Below are 24785 nucleotides of genomic sequence, written 5' to 3' on the forward strand. Positions count from 1 at the left end.
GACAGTTTCTATAACATCTATGAGAAACGAGAACAAGATATCCATAAACTAGAACAAAACTATCTTGGAATAAAACAAGGGGAATTCGCTCCCGAATGCTGAAACCAAATAAAACTTCGACACGTTTCTACATATCTACCATCTCTGTTCCACAGGTTATGATGAGAGAGACAGCATTAGAGACTCAAATGAGATTGGCAAAAAAACCGTGACGTCACTTATTAGTATACTTTTTAACGACAAGTGACGTTACTAACCACCACATCCATAGGTTTCAATCTTTGATGCATTTTTTTTCGTATTTTTTTTATTACTTTGTAGTTTTATTACATTATATTAAAATATACGATTACAATATCAAATATAAAAAATAATCAGCTTTCAGAAAAATTAAATCTCCAGATTAAAAGGACAGGATAAGGGCCGATGCCCACCGAAAGAGCTGCAGCCGGCAGGGTCTTATCTACGTTAGTAAAAAGTTTACAGTCTTTCATTGCTCTGCTTTTTCGGTGGAGGCTAACCCTATAATCTATAGTTTTTGTTTTTATAAAAACAGTGTTTCAAATATAGCCTTTTTATACACGTTTATTACAATATGAAATAGGTAGAATATATTTTCAGCATGGCGTGTCTTCCTTAAGTAACAGTTTCAGGCGTGACGGAATTAGGCGTGTTCTTTATATTTATGACCAACCCCTATTTAACTTTGACTTGTTCGCTATTATACCCTCAAGGTCACTAAATATTGATTGTTGCAATATCATTTAAATTAGTTTCATGAATGGAATTATTAAAATGAAATCAAAATTTTTTTTTAATTTAAAGTTGGCCTATAAATGGATAGAAACTTTGTTTCTAAATCTAATGAGTTTAAGTACGAAATTTTTGTTCGTCTTTGAACTTTGAAACCTATTTTTTAAACAACTTTTTCTTAAACTACGTCAAAGTTAATGATAAAATCCGATAGATGAACAATAGCTCTATCTAGCATGCTGATGACTCGGAAGCAATCAGCTGTACTGTTTAGTTAATAAATGCAGCGCTGCAGCAACGTGTAGCGCGGCAAGGCCAGGGCCGTCCATTACCGAGCGGATGCGGGAAGCGCCACAACGCTAGTAGCTCACTGGACGCCCCGCGCCGCGCTGTGTTTACCGACAACCATTATTCCGAAATTCAGATTCTATTTTCAATTCTCGCGGGTAAAATAAATGTACATTTTCTTTTTCAATCTTATGGCGACAAATCGTTTTGAGGTTATTTTATTATGTCATGTTGTGTAATAAATATAAAAGAGGTTTATAATGTTCGTTTTTAAAAGAAAATTTTGCTAAGGAGTCTGTTTGGGAGACGGACTGTTGTAATAAAACGTTTTAAACAACGATCAAACTAATTGGACACTTAATGGGCAGTTGGAAGAGACGTACGATATAAATAGACTTCACAATGCATCAATTTGTTATAATTAAAGTGTATGTAAATAGATTAGTGAACGAACGAATGTGATCGAATGGAACGGAGTCACAGTTGAGTAAACTTTGCCGAAGCAGAGCATAAACATTGAGATTTTTTTTCTTTTTGTAATTACATCAAACCTTTTTTGTTTTTCATGTGTACAGGTGCAATAATATGTAAAATGGCGCGCAGTTTTTCGTTTTATCTGTGAGTGCGAGTGATTTTGCATTTTTCACGAAATATTCCAGATTTATAAGTATCAGTGACACTGTTCTTGAGTTATTTTCGGCGGTTGTTTGCTGGGTACTTCGGATTAAATGAAACGGTAAGTGTTTTCTTGGCTTACTACTTAAATTGTGATAAATGTAAACAATGGACAATTTTCTTGAGTAAACAGTATAGAAAATGGTGCAATTGTCTGTGTGACAGTGCTATGACTAGGAAGTGGAAACCTATACATGTATGTGTATCTACATTGTTACATACGATATGTTTGTACGGAAATTTCAAACTTGTCGAATGAACATAACAGTGCTCATGGCATCTTTGGCCGTGCTATGTCAAAACTTTACAAATCATACGGAAAATTTACGAACAAAATCATGGAGAGTAGGAATTTGGAAAATCCCTCCGCCTACCACTGTATATTAATTTAAGAAGTAACGGTAGGCCCCTGTATGTATACTATTATTAAACTTACTTCTCCTTTAGTATACATATTCCAGCTTTTAATCATCAGCACGACGTAAGGTATCTTTTTCAGGCATTTTCTTGGTAACTTTCGTGAGGTTTTACAAACGACTCTAGCATATAGTTTAATCGTTTTCACAGACATTCAAGTCATATGACAAAGACACCCAAACTCAGGACACGAATTCCTGGATCACACAAACGCTTGTTCAATAAAAGTAAGCATGAGTTCAGCATCATTAAAAATAGGTCTACATTTCATTGATCTACGCTATTTATTATGTCCTGTGTTTCAATCAAATGGTTTAAAATGTAATCTGAGCTATTGTTGAAGGTTATAGATGCAATAAAACGACAACATAAATTAATATAATATATCGTGACAGTTACAGTATCAGAGAAAACGGAGCATAACGAAATATTTCACCTTATCAAGTATTTCAGACGATACAAAATAACCGTGAATCATATAAATACATGTGAACGAATTTCGTACAATCCGCAAAGAGCTGGTCTTTCAAATACAATAATCTGTTTGTGTAACACTTTGAAAAGTCAATCTTATTATAATAACAACATAAGGCGAATTCATCATAAGTCATTTGACAACGATGGGGTCGCAAGCCGACATGCGAATATATTTAGGAAATCAAATTTGCAACGATGATTATTTATCTATCAAATTTATGATAATCACGTTGCTTGCGCGATGTTTAATTCGCTAATTGTTGTTGCAGCGGCAACTGACAAACGTCATCTGTGTACATCTCAGCTGTTATCATAGCTAGATCATGGATCAAGATATACAGTCTGATTACAGGAGGCCGTAAAAAAGCGGAGACCAAGTAATAAAATTCCGTTAAAACACTTTGGGTAGGGATACCTTAAAATACGGAGGCCGTGTTAATCTACTGTTAATTGCGCATATTAATAACACAATTCCACAATACCTAATTTTCCTCCAGTAGATGAAAATATCCTCAAGAAAAGCCTACTCCAATAACATATGTTTTATCGGACCCACAATTATAATGACAGGAAATTGTAACCGCAAAACATAATTAAACATTTAGCAATAATATACAAATATAGCTTTTGTTTATCTGTATGGTGTATATAAACAATGTAAGTATTTGATTAGACCCTAAATATATATTAAATGCCACATTGGAGCTTAAATACAAACCACTGTTTCAAGAATCTTCCAGGTAGACAATTTATCGGATTATTCCCAAAAATATAGCTTCAGGTAAATACGAAATTGTGAATTTGGAATACTTAGGAGATGCATTCTTGGTATGGCATGAATAATGAGGATCATGTGGTGAGGAAGGCGTTAAACATGGATGTGCTTGGATATAGGGGCAAAGGACATCAAAGAAATGGATGTATTGTGTGTAAGACGATATAGCTCCAAAGAGAGTTAGGTACTTATGAGACGACGTCAGATAGAAAGGGATGGAAGAAGAAGACATGTTGCCGACCCCAAATAAAATAATTGAGATAAGGACAGGGGAATTTCTTGGTGAAAGACAACGGCATACCCGGGAATTTATATTGAAGTTGGTAAATTGAGGAATTGGTCTATACTGTTTTGATGTTCGTGGTTTTAATATAAGTACATAAACTTATTTTACTTGTGAAAATGAGGTAACAATTAAAAGCTAAATATTACAACCACAAACAAATTTATTGTTTGCTGAATTATCTGCGCAGTTCGTCGTCTATTTAATGCAGTATTGTATAAAGTCCAGCTAGATTTTTGCGTGTGGCCGTCTGTGATCTTACTCTCATAACCAACTGCTATACAGCTTCTTCTTTTTAATGCTACTCACCTAAGTTTCTTGCCAGCCCAATAATTCTAATCTCATTCTCCTTTTGAAATTACCCACACTTATGTTTATTTCAATTTTAGTTGATTTATTTTTTATTGTTAATTTAATTGAAATATATTCGTCGCTAGATTAAAATTTAGTGCTAACAGATCGGTAGAACATTCGAAATATAATTTTTAAAGTTCCAAATACTACTTATACGCTTCTAATCGTGGCAAAAATGGCCTCGAAGACAACCATTAACAGATATAAATTCCTATAAAAACTTCCAAGAAAATTCCGCACTGAAGTATACCTTATCAAAAGAACATAAAGTTTAATATAGCTTGGTATATTTATAACATTTGACATCAAATGGCAGATATTTCGTTAGATGCGAGTTTTGTCCCACACGACGCAAATAGATTTGCCTGTGCTGCTACAAACTACTAATAAAATACGTCCGACCTTGTGTTTTGCCGCAGTTTCTAGTATTTATGTAATGCTACTGTCCTAGTGCAGGGCAAAGGCCTTTTGCAGACTGCAAAGTTAGGTTTCTAATTCAAAATTCGCATATTTAAAAATGCAGAGGAACTTATAGTATGCAGCGGTTTCTAATCGGCTTTGGAGGAAAAGGGTATATATTAAGCATATTTTTATAATAACTATCGTCATATATATTCATTAATAAATGATGTCTGCTCATGATTAAGGACTCCGGTTGGGTCCGAAACTAGTCGGGTTACCCCGATAAATACGCGTGAGTAAACCGTAACATCATTTAATAATATATTAAGCATAATAACTTTGAACCTTTTATTTCGTGGTGATTCTTTTTATGTTGGAAAAATGTTTTTCAAACGTGGTCACATGATGAGGAAGTCATCAAATAGTTGTTTAATCATAGTGGTTTCTTAGGTTTACGCGAATATTAGACATTGAAATGAAACTACTTTTACGGATTTTATCGCGGTTTAATTTTAGATTTTAGTTCCCGACGTTTCGAAACCTTTGCAGGTATCATGGTCACGGGCAGACTGAGATGGCGTTCGTCTTGACAGGAGATGTTGCTCGTTCTACCTTCATATTTTAATTAATTATTTGTGGTCCGACCTACGCAGTATGAGCTCACTGTGTCTTGATGTCTTGCAGCGCTGCTCTTGGGTTTGGCCTTGAGTTTATTTATTATTGGATCCCAAGTAGGTGATATCTTCCAGCCATCTTCTCTATTGAAATTAGGGTGTTTTTTAATCTCAATAGCCTCGCGAAACATCCTAGGTAGGAATTTGGATTCTTTAGCGAGGATCTGTGGTTGGTCAAATCTTATATAATGGCTGGAACCTTCAGCATGTTCGGCGACTGCAGACTTCGTTGAGCGGCGGTGTTTCACGTCAGCTATGTGTTCTTTAACGCGGGTCCCTATGCTTCGTTTGGTTTGACCGATGTAAGAGAGGCCGCAGTCACAATCTAGTTTGTATACTCCTGCATCTTGTAGAGGTATGTGACACTTGACGGATGGTAAGGACTGGCTAATCTTCTTGGGCGGCTTGAAGTATGTTTTAATTGAAGCTCGCTTCAGGATGTAACCAATCTTGTCAGTGACTCCTCTGACGTATGGTAGTACAGCAGGCAAACGATCAACCGTGGCTGGCTTCACTCGGTTTCTGTGACGGGGCCGTGGAACTTGGAGCTTGTTGTCTCGCAGTACTTGCTTGACGTGTTGAAGCATTTATATGTTTAATAAATGTTTAATCATTTATATTTAATTAAATGGAAAAAGCGTTTTGCTTTGTTCGAAGTGGTTACTTTTCGCTTTTTAGTTATCTTGTTGAGGTCAGTTTTAGATTTGTTATAAATTGTTTTATATGAAATTGTGTCAAATTCTTTATGTTCTTAAGATTCCGTAACCGAATTATAAAAACGGAACCCTATTACTGAAACTCCGCTCTCTGCGACTCTGTCCATCAGTGCCTCCGCCCGTTACCTGGCTGCATCCCATGAACCGTGATAGCCATACAGCGTTTAACTGATGCATGGCAAAGCATTGCAATTCATCATCAAACATCACGAACCATTGTACTAGACGATATAGTAAAAAGGTAATGAAGGGCAGTATATTCCTCCTTTATTTCCTTTTATTAATTACTATTTATAATTACATCACTGCAATTTACCGGGATAAACTGCATTATTAATTTTATGAAGCCAGACAAATTTGTACCTTATTACAAATCAATAATTCGGTACTGGTAGTTTAATACACTTGCATTAATACACAATTATATAAACTATAAGGTTCAATTTCTTTTGACCAAGAAAATAGGACCTTAATTATCTATTGAAGTTTCCTACTAACGTCATTTAATAGACTTATTTATTTCTAGTACATTGGTTATGCGTATTTTATGCATCCATTATTAATACATTATTATTGTTTTCCTCTAAAAGATTTGAAAGTTTCAGCTTCAGTGACTACAAATAAATTCCTCTTTGCAATGGTTTTTTGAAAGTAAGACGTTCTCAATTCATGTTCCTGTATTTGTTTTACCTCTAAACCTGCCAGCCCTCATCGCTAGTCATAGCTTTCACACATGATGTATTACTGCTAATTTAGCAACAACAATAACAGCCTGTTAGAACAATTTTTTTTCCCCCGAATCTGAAACGCTCTTGATCGGTTATTATTACAGATCCACTAGATCCAGACTCACGGACAAACATGCTGATCACACTAACACTTGTCCTTCGCGAGAATCGAACCCGCGACACATAGCGCGCACTAGCTTTATCGTGGTGACCTCAAATTCTCAAATCCTCAAATTCTTCATTATTCCCCGCAATGTTCACAAATATACATCTAATGATATTACTGTAATTTCCTATCAGAAGATAATTGTAGCCAATAAAATCCCCCAAGTCTGACGTTGTTAAACTTCGCCCCCATGTTTAAATATGTCTTCTTCATTCTCTTCAAACTCGTTGTACCAAAGGTCTTTACGTCATCGCACTTAAGTACAAGTCAAGAAAACAACCAGTTATTTTGATGACGTTGTCGAAGTAACAACCTGTATTTTGTAGTTGATTCTTGACGGTATCAGCACGCAATACCATAATTTATGACCTGTTATCATAACGCAGGTATCATATTTACGTATTTTATAATACAAGGGTATAATTTAATTAATGAATTTAATTATCAGTCAATGCTCAGACAAAATCAGCAGCCATCGCTTATGCAAATATGACATTCAGCCTAAATGCCGTTGTAAAATGTTTTTTTGCCTCTAAATTCCTCCTATCAATGATCAAGGTAATATAACGCTTATTAAGTTTTGTATTTGGTTTTAAATCGTTCTACAAAACAAACTCACGCAGTAAGGGTGTGACACTTGCGTCGCCCAGAATAAAACCCAGTTAACAAAGTCACCCAGAATCAGAAAAAAGCTTCCTAGATCACATAAATGCTTGTCCTCTGCAAGGATCGACTCCGTGACACGTCGCACACAGTAGGTTTGGAGTGGTGACTTTTGTAACTCGGCTATCCGTGCTGTCATTTTGTGAACCATGCATGCTTGTGTCATTCTGGGATTGACCCGCAGCAAGACGCGCTCTGTCATCTTATAAGATATTCTTACAATCTTAGATCTAAAGAATTAGAACGAGGAAACTTTGTTTCGTTAAGTGTTAATAACCAACAGTAATTAAAACCTCTTTGTCACGAATGCAATATAATGAACCGTTACTTAAAATCAGTACTGTCTTAATTTGTAGCAATTATTGTCTTTCAAGAATATGAAAGGATTCAGAAACTTAATTTCGCTTCATGAAAACAAATGATTTGAAACTAAATATTCTTTAAATTGAACGATTAGCCCACATTACAGTTTGTTTGACTTTTACAATTTAAGAAATGATGTATTTGCATCTTTTTCGGAAAGCGAGAATAATATACTTTATCGCTGACATTTAAAAAAAAAGACAAAGTGTATTAAATCAATTTTGATAACACTGATGTTTTTAAGAACAAGCAACTGAACAACTACAGACCAAGGTCCCGAATCCTTACATCTAGTACGATGGTAATAAATTCACTCAGCGCCTCTTTAATTTGGCTATCGCGTCATAATATAACTTAATGGTACTATTAAGACTAGCCCCATGACGTCTAATCAAATACAGTTTGGCAGTGACGTCATTTGGTTCTGTTATTATGGATACTACGCACGTTATCTAAACTCAATTAAGGCAAGAAACTATTCATTCAAATATTTTATTTAACATGATCTGCTTTCGACTTCATTCCTTATTTTAACTAAAATTTTCGTTTCATCATCATCATCATCGGCCCGCATTTGTCCACTATTGGACATAGGCCTACCCAGTAGCACGCCATCGAGATTTATCTTCGGCTGCTCGCATCCAGTTCTTGTCAGCCATCTTGCGCAAATCATCACTCTAATTCTAATTAAAAAAAAATATTTAAATACCTATTGTTTTACTGTAAATCATAAAGGACCATGTAGCTACCATCCCCTTACGTCCAAAATAATTAACATTAACTTGTTCGACATGACCTCATTGACCTGAAAATATACAAACAGAATTACTCAACTAAAAACAATAACACAAATATTACGTTGGATGTGGTCACAAATTGACTCAGACACGTGACCGCGATTTTCGCAAGTAAGCTGAAAGGGAAAATGGATATTTACTCCTTTAATTGAGTGCGTACGCGTTGATACCGCTTATTTCTAATTGCATGATGCCGAAAGGATGAAACGTTAGAGCAACAAAATAGTCATAAATATGTATAAGGGTATTCTTGGGGTCGCACTAATACGAATAGAATCCGTGACGGCATGGGTAGCAAGGTGGTTGAGGTCGCCACACCAAAACCCACACGTCGTCGTGTCGCAAGCTCGATCCCCGCGTAGGACAAGCGTTTGTGTGATCGACGAATACTTTCTTTCAGTCTGAGTGTATTTGTGCATGTGACTTCGCTAGAGTCGCTATTTAAAACAAAAAGTATTGGAAATTTCTATTTCTATCCAGGTATATTCATTTTAAGGTGTAAGTTTTTGGTAAACATAGTACGTAACGGTACGGTAACGTACGGTTACCATACCATGGTAACGTACGATTACACTATATCACCCTCGCTTCGGCTATGACTTGCAATCCTTCATAAACATGAATACTTTTGATCACCCTTTTAATTGGAAACCCTGCAAGTGTGGAGATCTTTGGGACAGGCCTTTATCGAGCCTTGGACGTCTTCTATAGGTTGAAACACTAAACAAGTGTTCTCGATGTGGATCTTAAGTATTCTTAAGTGATATTAATGTGTTTGTTTCCAGATCCGAGATGCCGCTCCCGTTGCTAAGGAGGTGTGGGTGCATATCCTTGCAGTCGGGATGCTACATCTTATGCATCCTGTCCACTGTAAGTGTTGACATGAGTGTTATATTATCTTTAACATAGGGCCTACAAAACTACCCAAAATTTTTGTAATCAGACACATTTATAATTAAAAGGTGTGCAGATTAAAAGAACTTAAAATGATGAATAGTAAGCTAAGGAGAGCTGTTAACATTACTTGCTATGAAAAAGCATACTGGTAAGTGACGTCACACGAAATTTCATTTTACTGTATCATTTCATTGGCCTAGCCTTTTCCCAACTATGTTGGGGTCGGCTACCAGTCTCCAACCGGTTTCACTTAGCTGAAACCGGTTGGACTGGTAGCCGACCCCAGTGTTTTACAAGGAGCGACTGCCTATCTGACCTCCTTAACCCAGTTACCTGGGCAACACGATACCCCTTGGTTAGACTGGCTGTCATCCTCTTCATTTTTTGTTTAAGCGATAAAAGAAAAACTACCTATCCAATATTTTTTGGTATTAATCTTTATGACGGACTAAACAGTATTTTTTTTGTCATATACCCCATTTGATATACATTTTCAATATCCCCTTGTTATGTTTTCTTAATTATTATTTTGAACTATAAATGCAAGGTATCCCATATTGACGTATATTTTTGATTCACCCGCACGTAGTATATTTACATCTGCGTCAGATCAGTATTTAGTGGCAGCGCTCCTAAATATAATATAATGTTCACAGCTGTGACGTCAGCAGATGAGTCATGCGATAATCGGCGATAATTCATAAGTGTTGCCTTCATTTTCAGACGTTTGTGTTACTTACAATATCTGAAATTGTAGAAATATTGTGACACCTAGCAAAATGTTGAAAATGTTACGAATGGAATGTGGTTCTTAAGGACTTTGTGATATCTACTTAATTCTGTTGGGTATAGATCTTAACTTGTAACTTGTATATAAGTTAATAGTGGTGAGACAATAAGGCCAGTTACGGTTTTTGACGTGAACAATGCTCTTATGATTCTTTCATAATTATTTGACAAGGAAAGACACAGGGCGTTTTTTTCATTCATATTGAAGAACAGGCAGTTTTGAGACTACCTAGTTGCCTATGCTAGTATTCAACTTACAATCCAACAATAATATTTACAATTGCCGATGAATGAATGGAAATTATATTAACTTTGACACTAGAATATCATACTCTCTTAAGAATTTTGCCAACACAATAATTCGGAGTTCCTTGTATTGATGGTGAGTGTTCCACCCCATAATAATTTTCTGTTATTTCTTCGAAAATTGTAAAAAGCGGAATTGGGGCTCTGCAAGCCTACCAGATCCATTATCAATGTCAGTATTAATTCTCTGAACATATTAACTTTTACCTCTGTTATAATTCTGTCGGCAACATATTTCTATTTCAATCTATCCTCAAGTGTAGTACTCATCTATTGAGATGAAGTGTATGTTCTCAGAAAGCGTTTACCACCTAAAATATGATAAGAAACAGATTTCGATGATGATCGCTTTATAACTATACCTTTGAATACACGTGTTATTCAAGCACAGCTAACAGAGCAACTGTTTGTTTTCAATTCTGAACCTGATCGTTGAATTATGAGTTTGTTTTGTTACAAAGCATCGTTGTTAGCAAAAATATTGCGAGATTCCGAAATTACATTTTATTAATCGGATAGCTTAATAAAAAAACATCAAATCGTACTAGTTTCTAAAAATTTGATAATTAGTAATATTTGAAGAATGTTATTAAATGATGTAACGGTTTACTCACGCGTATTTATTGGGCTAGCCCGACTAGTTTCGGACCCAACCGGAGTCCTTCGGGCTTCTAGTAAACCGTTACATCATTAATTTAATAATGAATCATTCTCACGACAGTTACTATCAAAATATTTGAAGAATGATTTGAAGACAGGTTACACTTCCTCGACAGCTAACCTGTCAAGTAAAAGTTACGTCCCTTGTCAAAAAGTAACGTCATTTCTATATTATTATTTGAAATCATTTATTATTTTTTATATTCCTCCGTGATGAAACGAATTCGAGCCTTACGATTGATTATTTGATCAAAACACAAACTACTGGTCACGGAATCTGCTAACTGATCGACCTACACGGAAAAGCTTTAAAACCATATACTAGATTAACTTTTCAGCCGACTCAAAAAAAGAAATTCTTAATTCTGTTCAGTTTTTATGTTTGTTATCTCAGAACTTCGAACTGGATGACCTGATTTTGTTGAGTCGTAAAATAGCTGTTATTAAGTCCCATCAAGTTCCGCTCAATAGTTTCTATTTGAAGTCGGTTGTATCTTTTTATAGTTAAAAATATTACATATGTATATTAGATTGCCTATGAGGCACCTTACATCTAACAATACTACGATTAGATTAGCTATATACAAAGCACCTTACATCAAGCAATACTTCTTACCTACATAATTTTAAACGATGTCATCGTTCCATATAACATCAGTATATTTTATCTCATTCATTATGTAGGCAGGGTATCTGCCGTCAACAATATGCAGTATGTGGTCGGGGATCACATTCACGTCACGTCCACATCGAGTTATTGTGTTGTCTCGATGTACTTAGCGAATGCAGATCGTATATCGAATGTCAAACGCACATGACGGAAAAGCCCTATCAATTGGTTTTTCATTTTTTATTATCTTTGCGTAATATAAAGTTGTCTTTGTTTATCCTCTTTTTAAAAACGCAACCACAAACAAAAGACAAAAGTCATATCGGTGAAATGTGACATTTTCAAACTTGTATGTATTTTAATTTTTCTAAAAAACAACTGACGGTGAAGGAAAACATCGTGAGGAAACCTGGATTCCAAATATTACAATCTGAAATCGCTAACCTACACTCAGCTAGGGTGGTGACCAATGCTCAAGAAGGGGCAGGAGCCGTGCCCAGCAGTGCGACGAATCTAGGTTGCTATTATTATCTGTATTGATATCATTAACCAACGCACATTAAGTGTCTCGTGTGACTGAGATTTTACTTCGAGAAAAGATTAAAAAGAGCATAAGTATAATATACCAGCAAGGTTTAAACCAATTCTGTTTATGTGTCCTCAGCTGGCCTGCCTGGTCAACATCGCGGTGGGCGCGTGGCACCTGCCGCGGCACTGGGAGCGGGAGCCTGAAGACAACCTGATCTCGATGAGCATGGTCATGTTCTCCTCGTTGTCTGCCATCAGCAACCTGGTCGCACTGTATGGGATTATCATGGTGAGGATGAATTGCAGTGCTGTGAAGTAGGATTAGAATTTGGAAGTGATAGTGGTTGAGGTCACCACGCCAAACCCATTGTGCGCGACGTTTTGTGGGTTCAATCCCAGCGTAGGACAAGCAAACGTAGATTCAACACGACATTAATTCAAGTCACATGTAGACACCTGGGTTTGTGAAACCTCCCGCGACATACGGATTAAACTTCTATGCGAGAGTAGTTTAAAAAAACTAGATGTTGACTAGTTCACTTTTTTTTTTGTTCATTGCATTAGATATATTTTTTAAGCGTTTAGGCGTCTGTCATTGAAAAAAAGACATTTAACTTACATATTGTTTGTCCCTAAATAATTGTTTTCCATCTTTTTCAGAGACGACCCTCAAAACTCCAGTTATCAGTGGTGTTCAACACAGTGTTTATATTCTGCATCTTCCTGGTTGCCATAGTAACGTGTCTGTTTAGACTCGATGACTTCTTCAAGCAACCCGCTAACATCGCTCTCGTTATATTTCTGCTACTTTCTGGAGCAAGTAAGTACCCTTTAGAAAGATTATATTTGTTAGTCTAAGGTATTATGCCTTGGAGCTTGAGATAAAATGTGACGTAAAATTTTCTGTGTCCCAAAAAACTAGATACAGTGCCTACAGTTAACGGAGCCTCTAGGGGTGTGTATCACAATTTCGGGTGTATGTGAAACTTTTGTCCGCTATGCGTTTCTATAAGACATAACCCAGGATTATGTGGGCAATTGCTTTAGTTAGGTATTCATAATTGCTAAAAATTATAAAATATTACAAACTTCAATCACGTGCACAATGACACCCAGACTCCGAACAAGATTCCCTGGACCTTTTTTGTTCTAAGCGGAGATTGAACACGTGTCAAATTGCTCTCTGTATATTGACATTTGGCGTGGGGACCCCTACCACTCGGTTGGATAACCAAAAATCCTGTGCATCAAACATACTGGGGGATCCTATATAGTATATACCCGGGAGGTTGCTAAAATTGAGATACGCAAGCGATCCACCGTGTTCAGTAAGGTTATCTTTTTCCACGACTATGCTAGACTTACCTTCCAAATTCACTAAATTACGAATCGGTATTAAAAAACTGCTTTTATCATTCCAGTGTACTCCATCTACTACTTGGCTATGATTAACAGCCTCTACAGGATCATGAAGATGGCGTATGGAGAGGAGAGTGCTATACCTATTTGAAACCAGATAACTCGCCCAACGTCTGGTGCAGATTATATTTGGACGTGACACAAGAATTTCCTATGGATAGTGCCTTTCAGATTCGAGTGCTTCGGTAAGATAAACTTAACGTGATTCAGATGACTCGGTATGAAAATGAGAAATATGTTTAGACAATTATAATCATTCTAGCCTTTTCCCAACAATCTGGGGGTCGGCTTCCAGTCTTTTTAGATGCAAAAAAGCCTCATACCAATTACCTGGGCAACGCTATACCCCTTAAATAGCCTAGTTGTCTGACTTTCTAGCTACGGGAAATACCATAAAGTAGAGAGCGTAGCTTAGCCTTTGGCAAGTAGAATAAAATGTTAGATGCGTTTTTCGATGATGATAGCATATTAAGATTTAATGAATGGTGTCTGATGTCGTAGCGCTTTTGCACAAACGTAGATACAAAATTGTGACGTCATGCAAGATTTCTTCATAATCTAACTGTTAGTCGCAAAATGCAAACTTTATTTGTCAAAGTAGATAGAAATACATTTTGTATGGCCCACCGATTATACCCATATACATATTTAACCCGCGCTGAATTGATGATAATAATCATTACTATTTATGATAGCACTTCTTTTGTTATTAATTATAGTATTATTTCAGAAGCTTTCGTAGCAGTAGTGATTGCAGCTTATTATTAATAGTTATAAAGAGCAAGTATTGTGCCTTCGATGTATTTTATAATAAAAAGGGTAATATAGAAAGAGTAGAGGGAGAATTTTGCCCAGCAGTGGGCTAACACGGGCTTATGGTAAAAATGTGTAAGGGAAGGTTAGTTTTGTAATTTTTTAATGTTGTGTTTTGTTTGACTGAGTTAATAGTAGAACAAGTTTAGGTATAAGCTATATGGTGTTGTAGACTATTTACTTACAAATATAATATAAGTTGGAATTTGTATTAAATGTAGACCATTTTAAATGCTAAAAGTTAAGGGAACTTGTGATTAATGCTTAAAGAGAGAATGGGATGCAGTGGGATTATTCTGTAGGGCAAAGAAAAAGAATGCTAGGAAGTACCTAACTCTAAACAGGTTATAATCAACATTTACAGCAATATTGGGTTTGGAGGTCTAAAATACACTTTTATACTTTTGTATGAACATAAATCTGGCATTGATATCCAAATGTAAATGGAACCAAACAAAATCTCTCCTACTTTACGATACATGTACCGCTAAAACGGTTCAAAATAAACAACATATTTGCTATAACTTTTCTTTTATTTAATACCCAATGCATTTAACAAAGCGTTGTACAACGATCACAAACATCAAAATATTCTATAAAATTAAATTCAATCACAATTGTAAATAATTGTCACGACATTTAAAGCGTTTATAATTGATCAATAGTTGTGCAAACATTTAATATGTAGGATTGTTCATGTTAGCTCTATATAGTATTTACAATCTTCTCGAATATATAATAGTTTTGATAAGCTATATAAAAATCTCATGCCGCGGTGTACGAAATTGAACTCCTCCGAAACGGCTTGACCGATTCTCATGACACTTTACACTGCACATTTGGTAGATCTGAGAATCGGAAAACATCTATTTTTCATTCCCCTAACATTTTTATGCGCATTTTTGGGTCACTATTAGGTTACGGTTGCTGGGTCAAAATTGTCAATTTTAGGCATACAAGTGGTAATTCAATTAAATCATTGCAAATCACTAAGTGTCCTTCTAAGCAAGTGACACTCTAGAACCGGTAACAAATTGAATTGTCAAAATGTATTAAGTCTCAAGTGAAGATGTCAATTTCATACATTTCACCGATTCAACTGTGTTAATATAGAACAGTTGTTGCTAACGCATTTAAAAGCAAATATTTTCTAACATGAACAAACGTACAATATATTTAGATATACATTTATTATAAAACATGTCTAACAAATAATTTGAGTACACTGTAAAGGGGAAGTACAAGATATACGTAAATATTCATAAATGTAATTTAGTGTAAAATATAAGAAAACCCTTGTAAAATATCGAATGGAATACCGATTCGTAAAAATAATGTAAAATTCTGAGGGAATTCTTATATTTTTGATTTTAGGGAAAGCAAATGGATTTTTACACATACTTATAAATAAACATAATAAAGATTTATATTTCATATTTTATTTTAAAACAATGTTAAAGATAAAATAATATTTTTTTTTCCTTGAACTTTTCGTTTCTTTCGCCAAACCGTGGTTTATCGTTTTATTTATTCACATAAGCCTAATTTTGGAAGGTATACATCATCATTCTAGCCAGTGTTCCTTGTATCCTATAATTTAAAAAACCAAAATTAAGAAAACTTTCGATACAACATTTTTCAGGCTACCTTCAATATATAAATATTGTGATTGTAATAAAACTTAACGTAATATAAATAAAAACGTAATCCACGTTATGACGATTATCCAAGAAACTTGCGGCCTATAGATACTATAGAAATTAACGCACAATACCAATTAAAAATGTAGACGAATTTTCTTTTTTAAATATATTAGTGTATTACCTTCCATTTGCTTTCCCAACAGCGGACAGGACGTGGACATATCTATCAGCTAATTAAAGCGAAGGACGTATTATTGTCTTTATTTTATTTACTTGGTACTACACACATAGATACACACCGACTCCTAATTTATACAATATAAGCTGCCTCACAATATACACATACATAATAAATATATTTTTAAATAAATAAATAAACATTTAATAACATGTATTTAAAATAAAGTCAGTTGATACAACACTGTCGAGTTTATACACGATTTTTTTGTAGGAACTATTAATAATCAATATAAATATAATGATTTATTTAATTAAAATATGTGCAGAATTTCGTATTTTATTTTCTACGCTATTAGCATACATATACGGAAACCATCACAGCTATTTTACATTCTAATATCTTTATAGGTTAACACACACATAAGTTGAATATTTTCGTTGCTAGGCGACGGATAGACATATAACACACGTACATGCATACCTACACACATTGTTCGTTCAATAATTGGTCTGTATAATTTTGTTTCATTTTCATTACAACTGCAAACATATGTGCGATAGGCAAAAAGCCTTGATTAACTGAAATAATTCACTTCTGAAAATCTGTATAGTATATATTACCATACAGCATATTTTTAAGCGGCTCCCAGTCATATTAAACCTCAAGAAAGAAACAGTTTTACTGTAAAATAAGTCCTACCATTGGAAATTGCCTATTTGCCATAGGAGAGGCCTACATCCAGCAGTGGACTGACACAGGCTGATGATAACGAAGATGATGGTGATAAACCCCATTTTCATTCAATTGTCCTGCATCAAGTGACATTTCGTTTCTTGCCAACGTTAACGATTGTCTAAATGTCACTTGGCTTAAGCACTGATTCATATTGTTAAGGTAGTCAGCGCGATGCGTATTTTCATTGATATACATATTTATATATTTGATATGCTTAAAATCATGCATGCGCAAAAGATAAGCTCTTTCATAAAACCCTTTACCCGTAATAATACTCCAAATGCAATAAATATATAGAAAGATATGTAGATCTATATATACATATATAATTAGGTATTCTGAGATATAGAATAGTATATTTAGAAAGTCAAAATATAAATACATTTATAGAAAGAGTATATATGTAGAAATTCGAGTATTCGAGTAAATATATAGCTTTTAAATAGATATCATTTATTTTGATATTTGTATTCTATAAAATTTATTTTTATTATTTTGGTTCGTAGAAAATAATAAAAAAATGATAAGCTGTAAGGTTGTAGAATTATTAAATATTGTAGAATTGTATTTTATTGTCATATGTATTATGTTGTTGTTTCTTAGCATTTTCTTTGTATTAATCATTCCTTTTAAAAATAACTTTGCCTTCAACTATTTTAACAACCAGTTTTAAAGTTTAGGTGATACACACATACCAACAAGACGTAGAAACACCAAACTATCGCTAGTTACGAAGAAATAACGTATTTTACATAAATTATAATGATTTGGATGTTGACGATGACTTAGGGTTTATCACCCCTGGAAAATTTCAGGGGTGGTAAACCTTTTGGGTGCAACTGACTTCGACTGTTTTCATAAATGTACTATAGTTCATAACCACAGCTAGTTGATTCATTCTGATTCTTAATAGCTTATTTTTTACAACCGAATTCGTTTACATATGATTTCAGGTATGTATTCGAAACTAGTAGATGATTTTAAAAAGCATCTTTATAAGGTTTTTCAAAGACATTGATTAACGTCTGTTAATTAATGAAAATATTCATTAATTATTTAATTTCACGGAAAGGGTTTATTTTTTCAACCCTTACCGTGATAAGATATTTTCCGTACCAAAGTTGAATATTTCTTCTTCTTATTAAAAGAAGACAACAACATCTCTCTATCTCTTTCCTTACTAGATGAAGCCAGTCAACCAGTTTCTGTTGTCAAACATCCAAATTAATTCCTAACACACAGCGAACTACACAACAAATTATGATGCTCACTTATATCTACTAAATGGAAGACAAATATTCATTTTCAAAATGATATAAAATAACAATTTCAACATATTCAATGCATTTCGCAATAAATTATTGGACATTTGTCATTGCAAGTGTATTTTAATAAAAAATATTTATAAACAATGTAGCTTTAAGTTATATTTATTTCTGTTTTGTATTATTTGTCTCTTAAAGAAAAAATATCACTGTTTAGCTCTGCATCCAAGTTAATGTGAAAACTGAAAGAAACAGACGTGTATTCAGCTAATATCGTGCTTTCAAAACACAGTATTTGGAGAACTACAATTAAAAAAACAATGCTATCATATCTTCTCACAACCTGAATAAAATAGTTTGTTTGTCAAATAAAGTTTATTTAACAAACAGATTTGTGGTAAATAATACCAAAATATGATCTTATTATAACCGCAATAGAGCATATTTTCGATTATTTAAATAAATAAATAAACGCGTGAACACTTAATGCATTAACGCATAATATCAACATTAATATAAACTATAGCAATTAATAACTAGATAATCTCCAACATACTTATCATAAAATAACAAAGGTAGATACACAACATAATCTTTAATTATTTCTTACGCAATAAATAAATATTTAAATATTTTTGTTATTTTTCCTGTAAAGCTTTATTTGAATTTGAACAAAATGCAGAACTTAATTGATTACGGAAACTGAATCCGAATAATTAAACCTGATTGTTCAGATTCAATAAAAATATAAATTGAATCCGAATAATAAAACCCATTAATTATTTTCTCTGATAAGCAATTATTTGGACTGAATTACTCACGTACTTATTTTGGTCCAATTATTCTGAAAACACCTGTCTTCAAATTGTTAGACAACCACTTAAAACTCCGTCATTTTCTTTATAGCATCACTTAACGCCATTTTTTTTTCAATAAACGTCGAGAAATCTTAATGAGTTAGCACTAAAACATTCACAGATTCAGAAATATTTCCTGATATGTATAATTCTATCTAGGGATACATAACAATCTATTCAAAACATTTAGTCACAGAAAACGGCTAAATATTTATAAGTGAGATACAAACTATTTCGTATATACTTTTTGCTACTCACTGCTAATATACCGGCAGTTATCAAAAAACATTTTGTCTAGGACGCTATTTAGAGCCCTATTATAAAGCTATAAAGTACATTTTCAAATAACAAATACATAATTATAATTTTACGTATATGTAAACGACATCGATCTGAAAAATATTTTAAATAAAGTGTTTTTCTTCACAACTCCTGTACTATTTCGTAATGAAAATTGAAGGAACTATTTACAGGACTCCGTCTTCGTTGATTGATATCAAATAGCTCCTAATTACGACGATATAGTAGAAGTTTTCAGCTGAAATACGAACTTACAGCAATGAGAAGGAAATAAAACATTTAATGAAAACTAAATAAATAATGATCACAGTAAAAACAACTTATAAACGCCTTTTAAAGTAATGTAACTAAATTAAAACGTGACGATTTATTGCTCATTGACATATTTCCTTCACGTCATCATTATAATAATCTCTGATTTTATTATTTATCTTCCAAACGAATAAAACGAAGAAAACGAAGTTTGAAATAAATTGAATGAGTCATATCGGTTCTTGGAAAGCTAATCAATTAATTTTGCAGTCAAATTTAAAACGGCTCTCGACAGTACAACATCAGTTGAAATCTAATCTTAGTATATGTGCCCTTTTGTGTGTCGTCTATTTAAATGGAGACCACCAAATAACAATTTAAATAGTCACTAATCTAATGACGTGTCATACGTCCGTTAGGATAATTATTTTTCTTTTAGTTTTTGTTCGAACTAAAGGCAGAAGAAGAAAGAAGTGCAAGCTTAAATCAAACTTACCCAAGAAGAGTATTTGCGCGATGACATGCCCAGCATCCATGTGGAACAGGGTCTTCAGGAAGCCGATGATGAAGAGCACCAGGAATATGATCCAGAAGATGCAGTATTTCTTCATGATGCCACATTTCTCCTAGAATTATTAACAATGGTAAGATTATTACAAAGTTTCATAACTAGGTAATGAGTTTTTTTTTGGTCAGCTAGTTATGGCGTATCATAAGATAGTTAGTCAATTTTGGTCACCTAGCCAATAGGATAGACAGCTGGACTGATAGTGGAGTGTTAGGAATTGAGGCCCGTTTTTACCCCTCAGTTACAGAACCCTCGAATGAAAAACAACAATATTTTACCCGAAAAGACCCTCATGATCTGTCACCACTTAGGTCTCACTTCAAAATCCTAGCTTCCCTAGGAACCACGGACTTAAAAGTAGTAATTTAGGATTTTTAAGAGATTCGGTTCCCAAACATAGGAAGCTCACCTTATACACGGCGTACACGAAGACCAGGTCGAGCAGGAACTTGACGAGCAGCAGCACAGCCAGCAGCACCACGATGGTGTACACCACGGAGGACATCCCCGAGTCGATGTCATCGCGCTTCATCTGCGCCTCCGTCGGGTCGCGGATGTTCACCGCGAAGGTTATCAGGAGAACCGAGAGGATGAATGTCAGGATCTGGAAGATAGGTTATGCTGTTCGATTCTGGTGTGGTAATGGACGGACTATCCGGACAACACGGATAGCCGACTGGTTGTGGTCCCTATTCCAACCGCACTGAACGCGACGTGTCTAAGCTTCGATCCCCACGTAGAACTAGCATTTGCGTAATCCATAAATGCTTGTCCTGAGTCTGTGATGTCTTGATGACAACCGTGGGTGACTTGAATGTTTATGAAACCCCCGAGACACAAGTGAGGGAATCGCTTTTTATAAATATGTACCTATAAAAAACAGTTACTTTATGTTTTCTCACTCTCATAATACGCTCTTAGGTGCACATGCCGGCGATACCAGCTAAATAGATAATACTTGCACAAGTAAAAGATGTTCTTTACGGCGAAAAACAACAGCAAGCGGTTTAGGGTACTTGTGGTGCAAGGTGCAAGAGATTACTTACTGAATTGATAATTCCCATGACGATACATCCTGTCCTCAGGTCGAAGATGAAACAGAACTTGTCTAGCACTGGAAGCTCCATCCTTGCCTGGAAAATCATATTTTATATGAATTGAAGTGGAGAAATTAACCTTTAATACAGGCTTAGTCGATTAATGCTAGGAAAACGATATATTTATTTTATAAACCTATTTTTCATTCATGCCACATTATCCCTTGCCTGTGTGTCATGTAAGTATATTCATAAGTGATTTAACTTGGACAGCGAATTTATAAAAAGGTTTAATCTTAGTTTAAGGCCAACCCATGTTCTTCAATTCTGCAGTTTCAATTTTCATTATGCTATCGGGAAAATTACAAATATAAAAGAAATTTATCTATATGTATGCACCTATTCCATGAATCGCAGTCAAAATTGCTCAATGTCGAATCCACATATCCTGTACATTATAAAACTCACAATAAATTTCATGAATAAATAGCTTTTGATATAAAATAATAGTCAACAGGTTTGTTTGTCGAGTAAGGGTTGGTTTAGCACTCAGGGCGCGCCGTTTTTATCTAATTAGAGTCGAGATGTAACTCGATTTCAGCTGACATTTACACAACTAGGCGTAGTTCGAAATGAAACTTAGCTTTATCTATAAGGAGGTATTTCACCTCACCTTTAAAGGTGAGAAGTGAGAGGATATTTATTTTTAAAAGAAGTTCTTTGACTAGTACATTTTAGAAATTGTGATATCGGAACTGTTACTATGACCTGAACTAAGAGTGTCTTGGATTTGGCAGGTGCTTAATGCCAATAACATAAAATATTGATCCACATGTCACTTCTAAATGCATAAATCTTTGACCTTTAAAAATGTCAAATCTAAGAGATCCAATATCCTCTTTGTTATCAATCAAATTGAATATAATGGCGCTAAAAATGAAATAGAACACCTTTTCTAATACCTATTTACAGGTAATTAACCCAATTCCAATCCACAAGAGGCAGCAATATCTTTATGTAGGGAAAGCAGTGTTATCAATAAAGAAATTATTCTAAATTCCACTGTATTTCAACAATTACCATAGAGACCATAGGAACAATTGACTATCAATACCTACATACCATTATCCGTTGACACTCCAATTAAAACGGTCGGGTCGTCCCACGTCACTGAATGAATGCACGGGCCTTCGAATATAACATTTTAATAGATTCGCTATACGTACTTTGTTGGTGCGACAACTTCACTCTGCAAGAGCGCTCAGATTCAACTGAGAACGACAGTTAAGGGCAACCTTATCCTGATACCCTTCATTAAAAAAAGGAAAATAAGGGAAAAATGAAAGTTTATTTGTATGTTTGTTGTAATAAGTTATGTAATAAGGGTTTAACGAGATAGTCCGACTAGTTTCAGACATCATCGTCGAGTAATCAATTCAAAGTATTCGCACCTTTTTTAAACTAGCCGGAATATCCTTTAAAAGCCCGGGAGAAAACAGTTATTATTTATAATCACTATGAATCCGCCCGAAGATAATTATTATAATATGTTTTCATAAGTTTACGCAAAAAGTAATAAACAGATTTAGATTAATCATAAGACATACAGATAAACATGGATTTAATTAAATAATAAAAATGCTTGCTAAGCTAAATTTCGGCACTATTTACAAAGGTCTTAAACACATAGGGGATGAATTGATACCCTCCACCTTTTGGAGTCGGTTATAGAGTATTTTTTTAAACAATTGTCTCCCTGTTTGGCTTAGCAAAACTAGACAAGACACAACTCAGGTTAAGCTGCGAAGCACAGCTAGTAATAATGAATAATAGGACCTTTGCTTAAATATACAATTTTTACTTCCTCATTATACAAGAGTTAAATGATTTAGAAGAAATGTCGTGTCGTTATGTTTTTTGTATGTCTTCCTGAAATGATGATTTGAATTGCAAATCCTTAGAACTGCTTTGTATATTGCCAAAATGCGTAATTGGTGTATGATCTTTTATTATGCTGTACATAATTAAGAAAACAGACAAAAAATTAAAATGGTACTGAAAGTATTTACTATCCAATAATTACAACTTTTATTCTCCCTTGAAAAGAATGGTATAGCGCAAGTAAATTTTGAAAAAAAATACTCCTAGCAGTGCATTATATACTCAACCATTACTACTCTATCCATTTTGTTATTTTTTTTTTAAATATCTAAAAAAGAACAATACTGCTTTTATCAATCAACTGATTCGCAAAACAATAGTCCGAAATATAAATATAATTGTAGAGTCAACCTTCCCCTTAAAGGGAGGCTGTACGGACCCTGCGCAGTGCGTTAGGGACCTCGATCGATATCTTTCGGGAGGCCCCCCTAGATCCAATATCCTCCTGTCATTATATACCCTACAACCCACCACACAATAGCACCTAAAACAAAATGTAATAATCAGCTCTATTCTAACGTCATAAGGACTATTTTAGTTCCAAATTGTTGGTGTTTTGCGGTGACGACTGTTCCTCATGTGATCGCGTTATCAGTAAAGAGAATGGCTTCAGGACTCGTTACTTCGCTCGGAGATGTGTAACGAGGTGTTTCAGAACATAAAATGAGTGAACTGCCTTCATCAATGATCTGAATAAAATTACACTTTACAATGTGTTCAAACGATCCGGTTATAGGTAAACGTGGGGTCGCTTTTGTACTTGGCATATCTTTTGCACGAATTTCTAGATTATTTTGAATATGTATGAGTTTACTTTAATATAGTTTTAAATCATAGAATATTGTTAAAGTATAGTTCGGTATCAAAATCAACAGTAAACCTATTAAACTAGAAAACAATTGGATTTCCTAAAAAGATTCGATGATGATAATTTTGAACGGGACCCGTTTGAAGTCAGTTTCGTGTTTCCCGTTTGCCTCAAGAGATGACTAGCTCAGTGGGGTCATAAGATCAAAAATCAAATTTCAATCAATCATCAAAAAACTATATCAAGTGTATGAAATTATAATTGCTTTATCACCTACTATTTTTGTTTACTAACTTACTGGTTAATTAGCTAATTAGATTCAATATTCGGGTCATAAGATCGAGTGTGAGAAATTTAATGAACTACATCATTAGGCGTAGATATAAGAAAAAACAAAGCATTATAATGAGCCAAGGGACTAAAGAGGTATCCTAAAAATACTCCAAAGAACGTGGCAACGCATCTTTAAGAACTATCGTGCCTTAAATTTTCCTTCACCAAAACGTCACTTGTCGTTTCATAGGATCTTCAATTCCCAACAAATTGCAACTTAAAACTAAAGTTGTTTTTTTTTTCAAATAATCCTTTAATTCTATCTCAAATTTTTCTTAATTTTTTACAACTCGGTACAACCAAAATTCCCGC

At 34.4% G+C, this 24785-nt stretch overlaps 2 protein-coding genes across 5 annotated transcripts; one reads left to right on the forward strand and one right to left on the reverse strand.

Moving 5' to 3' along the window:
• Positions 1-1283: 1283 nt before the first annotated feature.
• LOC113503886 lies at positions 1284-14867 on the forward strand. Of its 2 annotated transcripts, XM_026886022.1 has the most exons (6): positions 1284-1523; positions 1617-1777; positions 9317-9401; positions 12458-12610; positions 12982-13141; positions 13743-14867. In XM_026886022.1, the coding sequence occupies exons 2-6, from the start codon at positions 1770-1772 to the stop codon at positions 13829-13831; spliced, it is 495 nt and encodes a 164-aa protein (XP_026741823.1). In that variant the 5' UTR covers positions 1284-1523; positions 1617-1769; the 3' UTR covers positions 13832-14867. The 2 variants fall into 2 exon arrangements, with proteins under 2 accessions (XP_026741823.1, XP_026741821.1); XM_026886020.1 differs by having other exon boundaries at positions 1284-1777.
• A 4135-nt stretch (positions 14868-19002) lies between these two features.
• On the reverse strand, positions 19003-24715 carry LOC113503859. Of its 3 annotated transcripts, none has more exons than XM_026885975.1 (4): positions 21401-22124; positions 20764-20958; positions 20283-20412; positions 19003-19772 (listed from the first exon to the last, which is right to left on the reverse strand). In XM_026885975.1, exons 1-4 carry the CDS (start codon positions 21497-21499, stop codon positions 19702-19704), a joined length of 495 nt encoding a protein of 164 aa, XP_026741776.1. In that variant the 5' UTR covers positions 21500-22124; the 3' UTR covers positions 19003-19701. The 3 variants fall into 3 exon arrangements, with proteins under 3 accessions (XP_026741776.1, XP_026741775.1, XP_026741774.1); XM_026885974.1 differs by lacking the exon at positions 19003-19772 and adding an exon at positions 22514-24715 and having other exon boundaries at positions 19852-20412; positions 21401-21487; XM_026885973.1 differs by lacking the exon at positions 19003-19772 and having other exon boundaries at positions 19852-20412.
• Positions 24716-24785: the final 70 nt, after the last annotated feature.

This window comes from Trichoplusia ni, chromosome 20, assembly GCF_003590095.1.
Source record: "Trichoplusia ni isolate ovarian cell line Hi5 chromosome 20, tn1, whole genome shotgun sequence".
In the NCBI taxonomy this organism is placed as follows: Eukaryota; Metazoa; Arthropoda; class Insecta; order Lepidoptera; family Noctuidae; genus Trichoplusia; species Trichoplusia ni.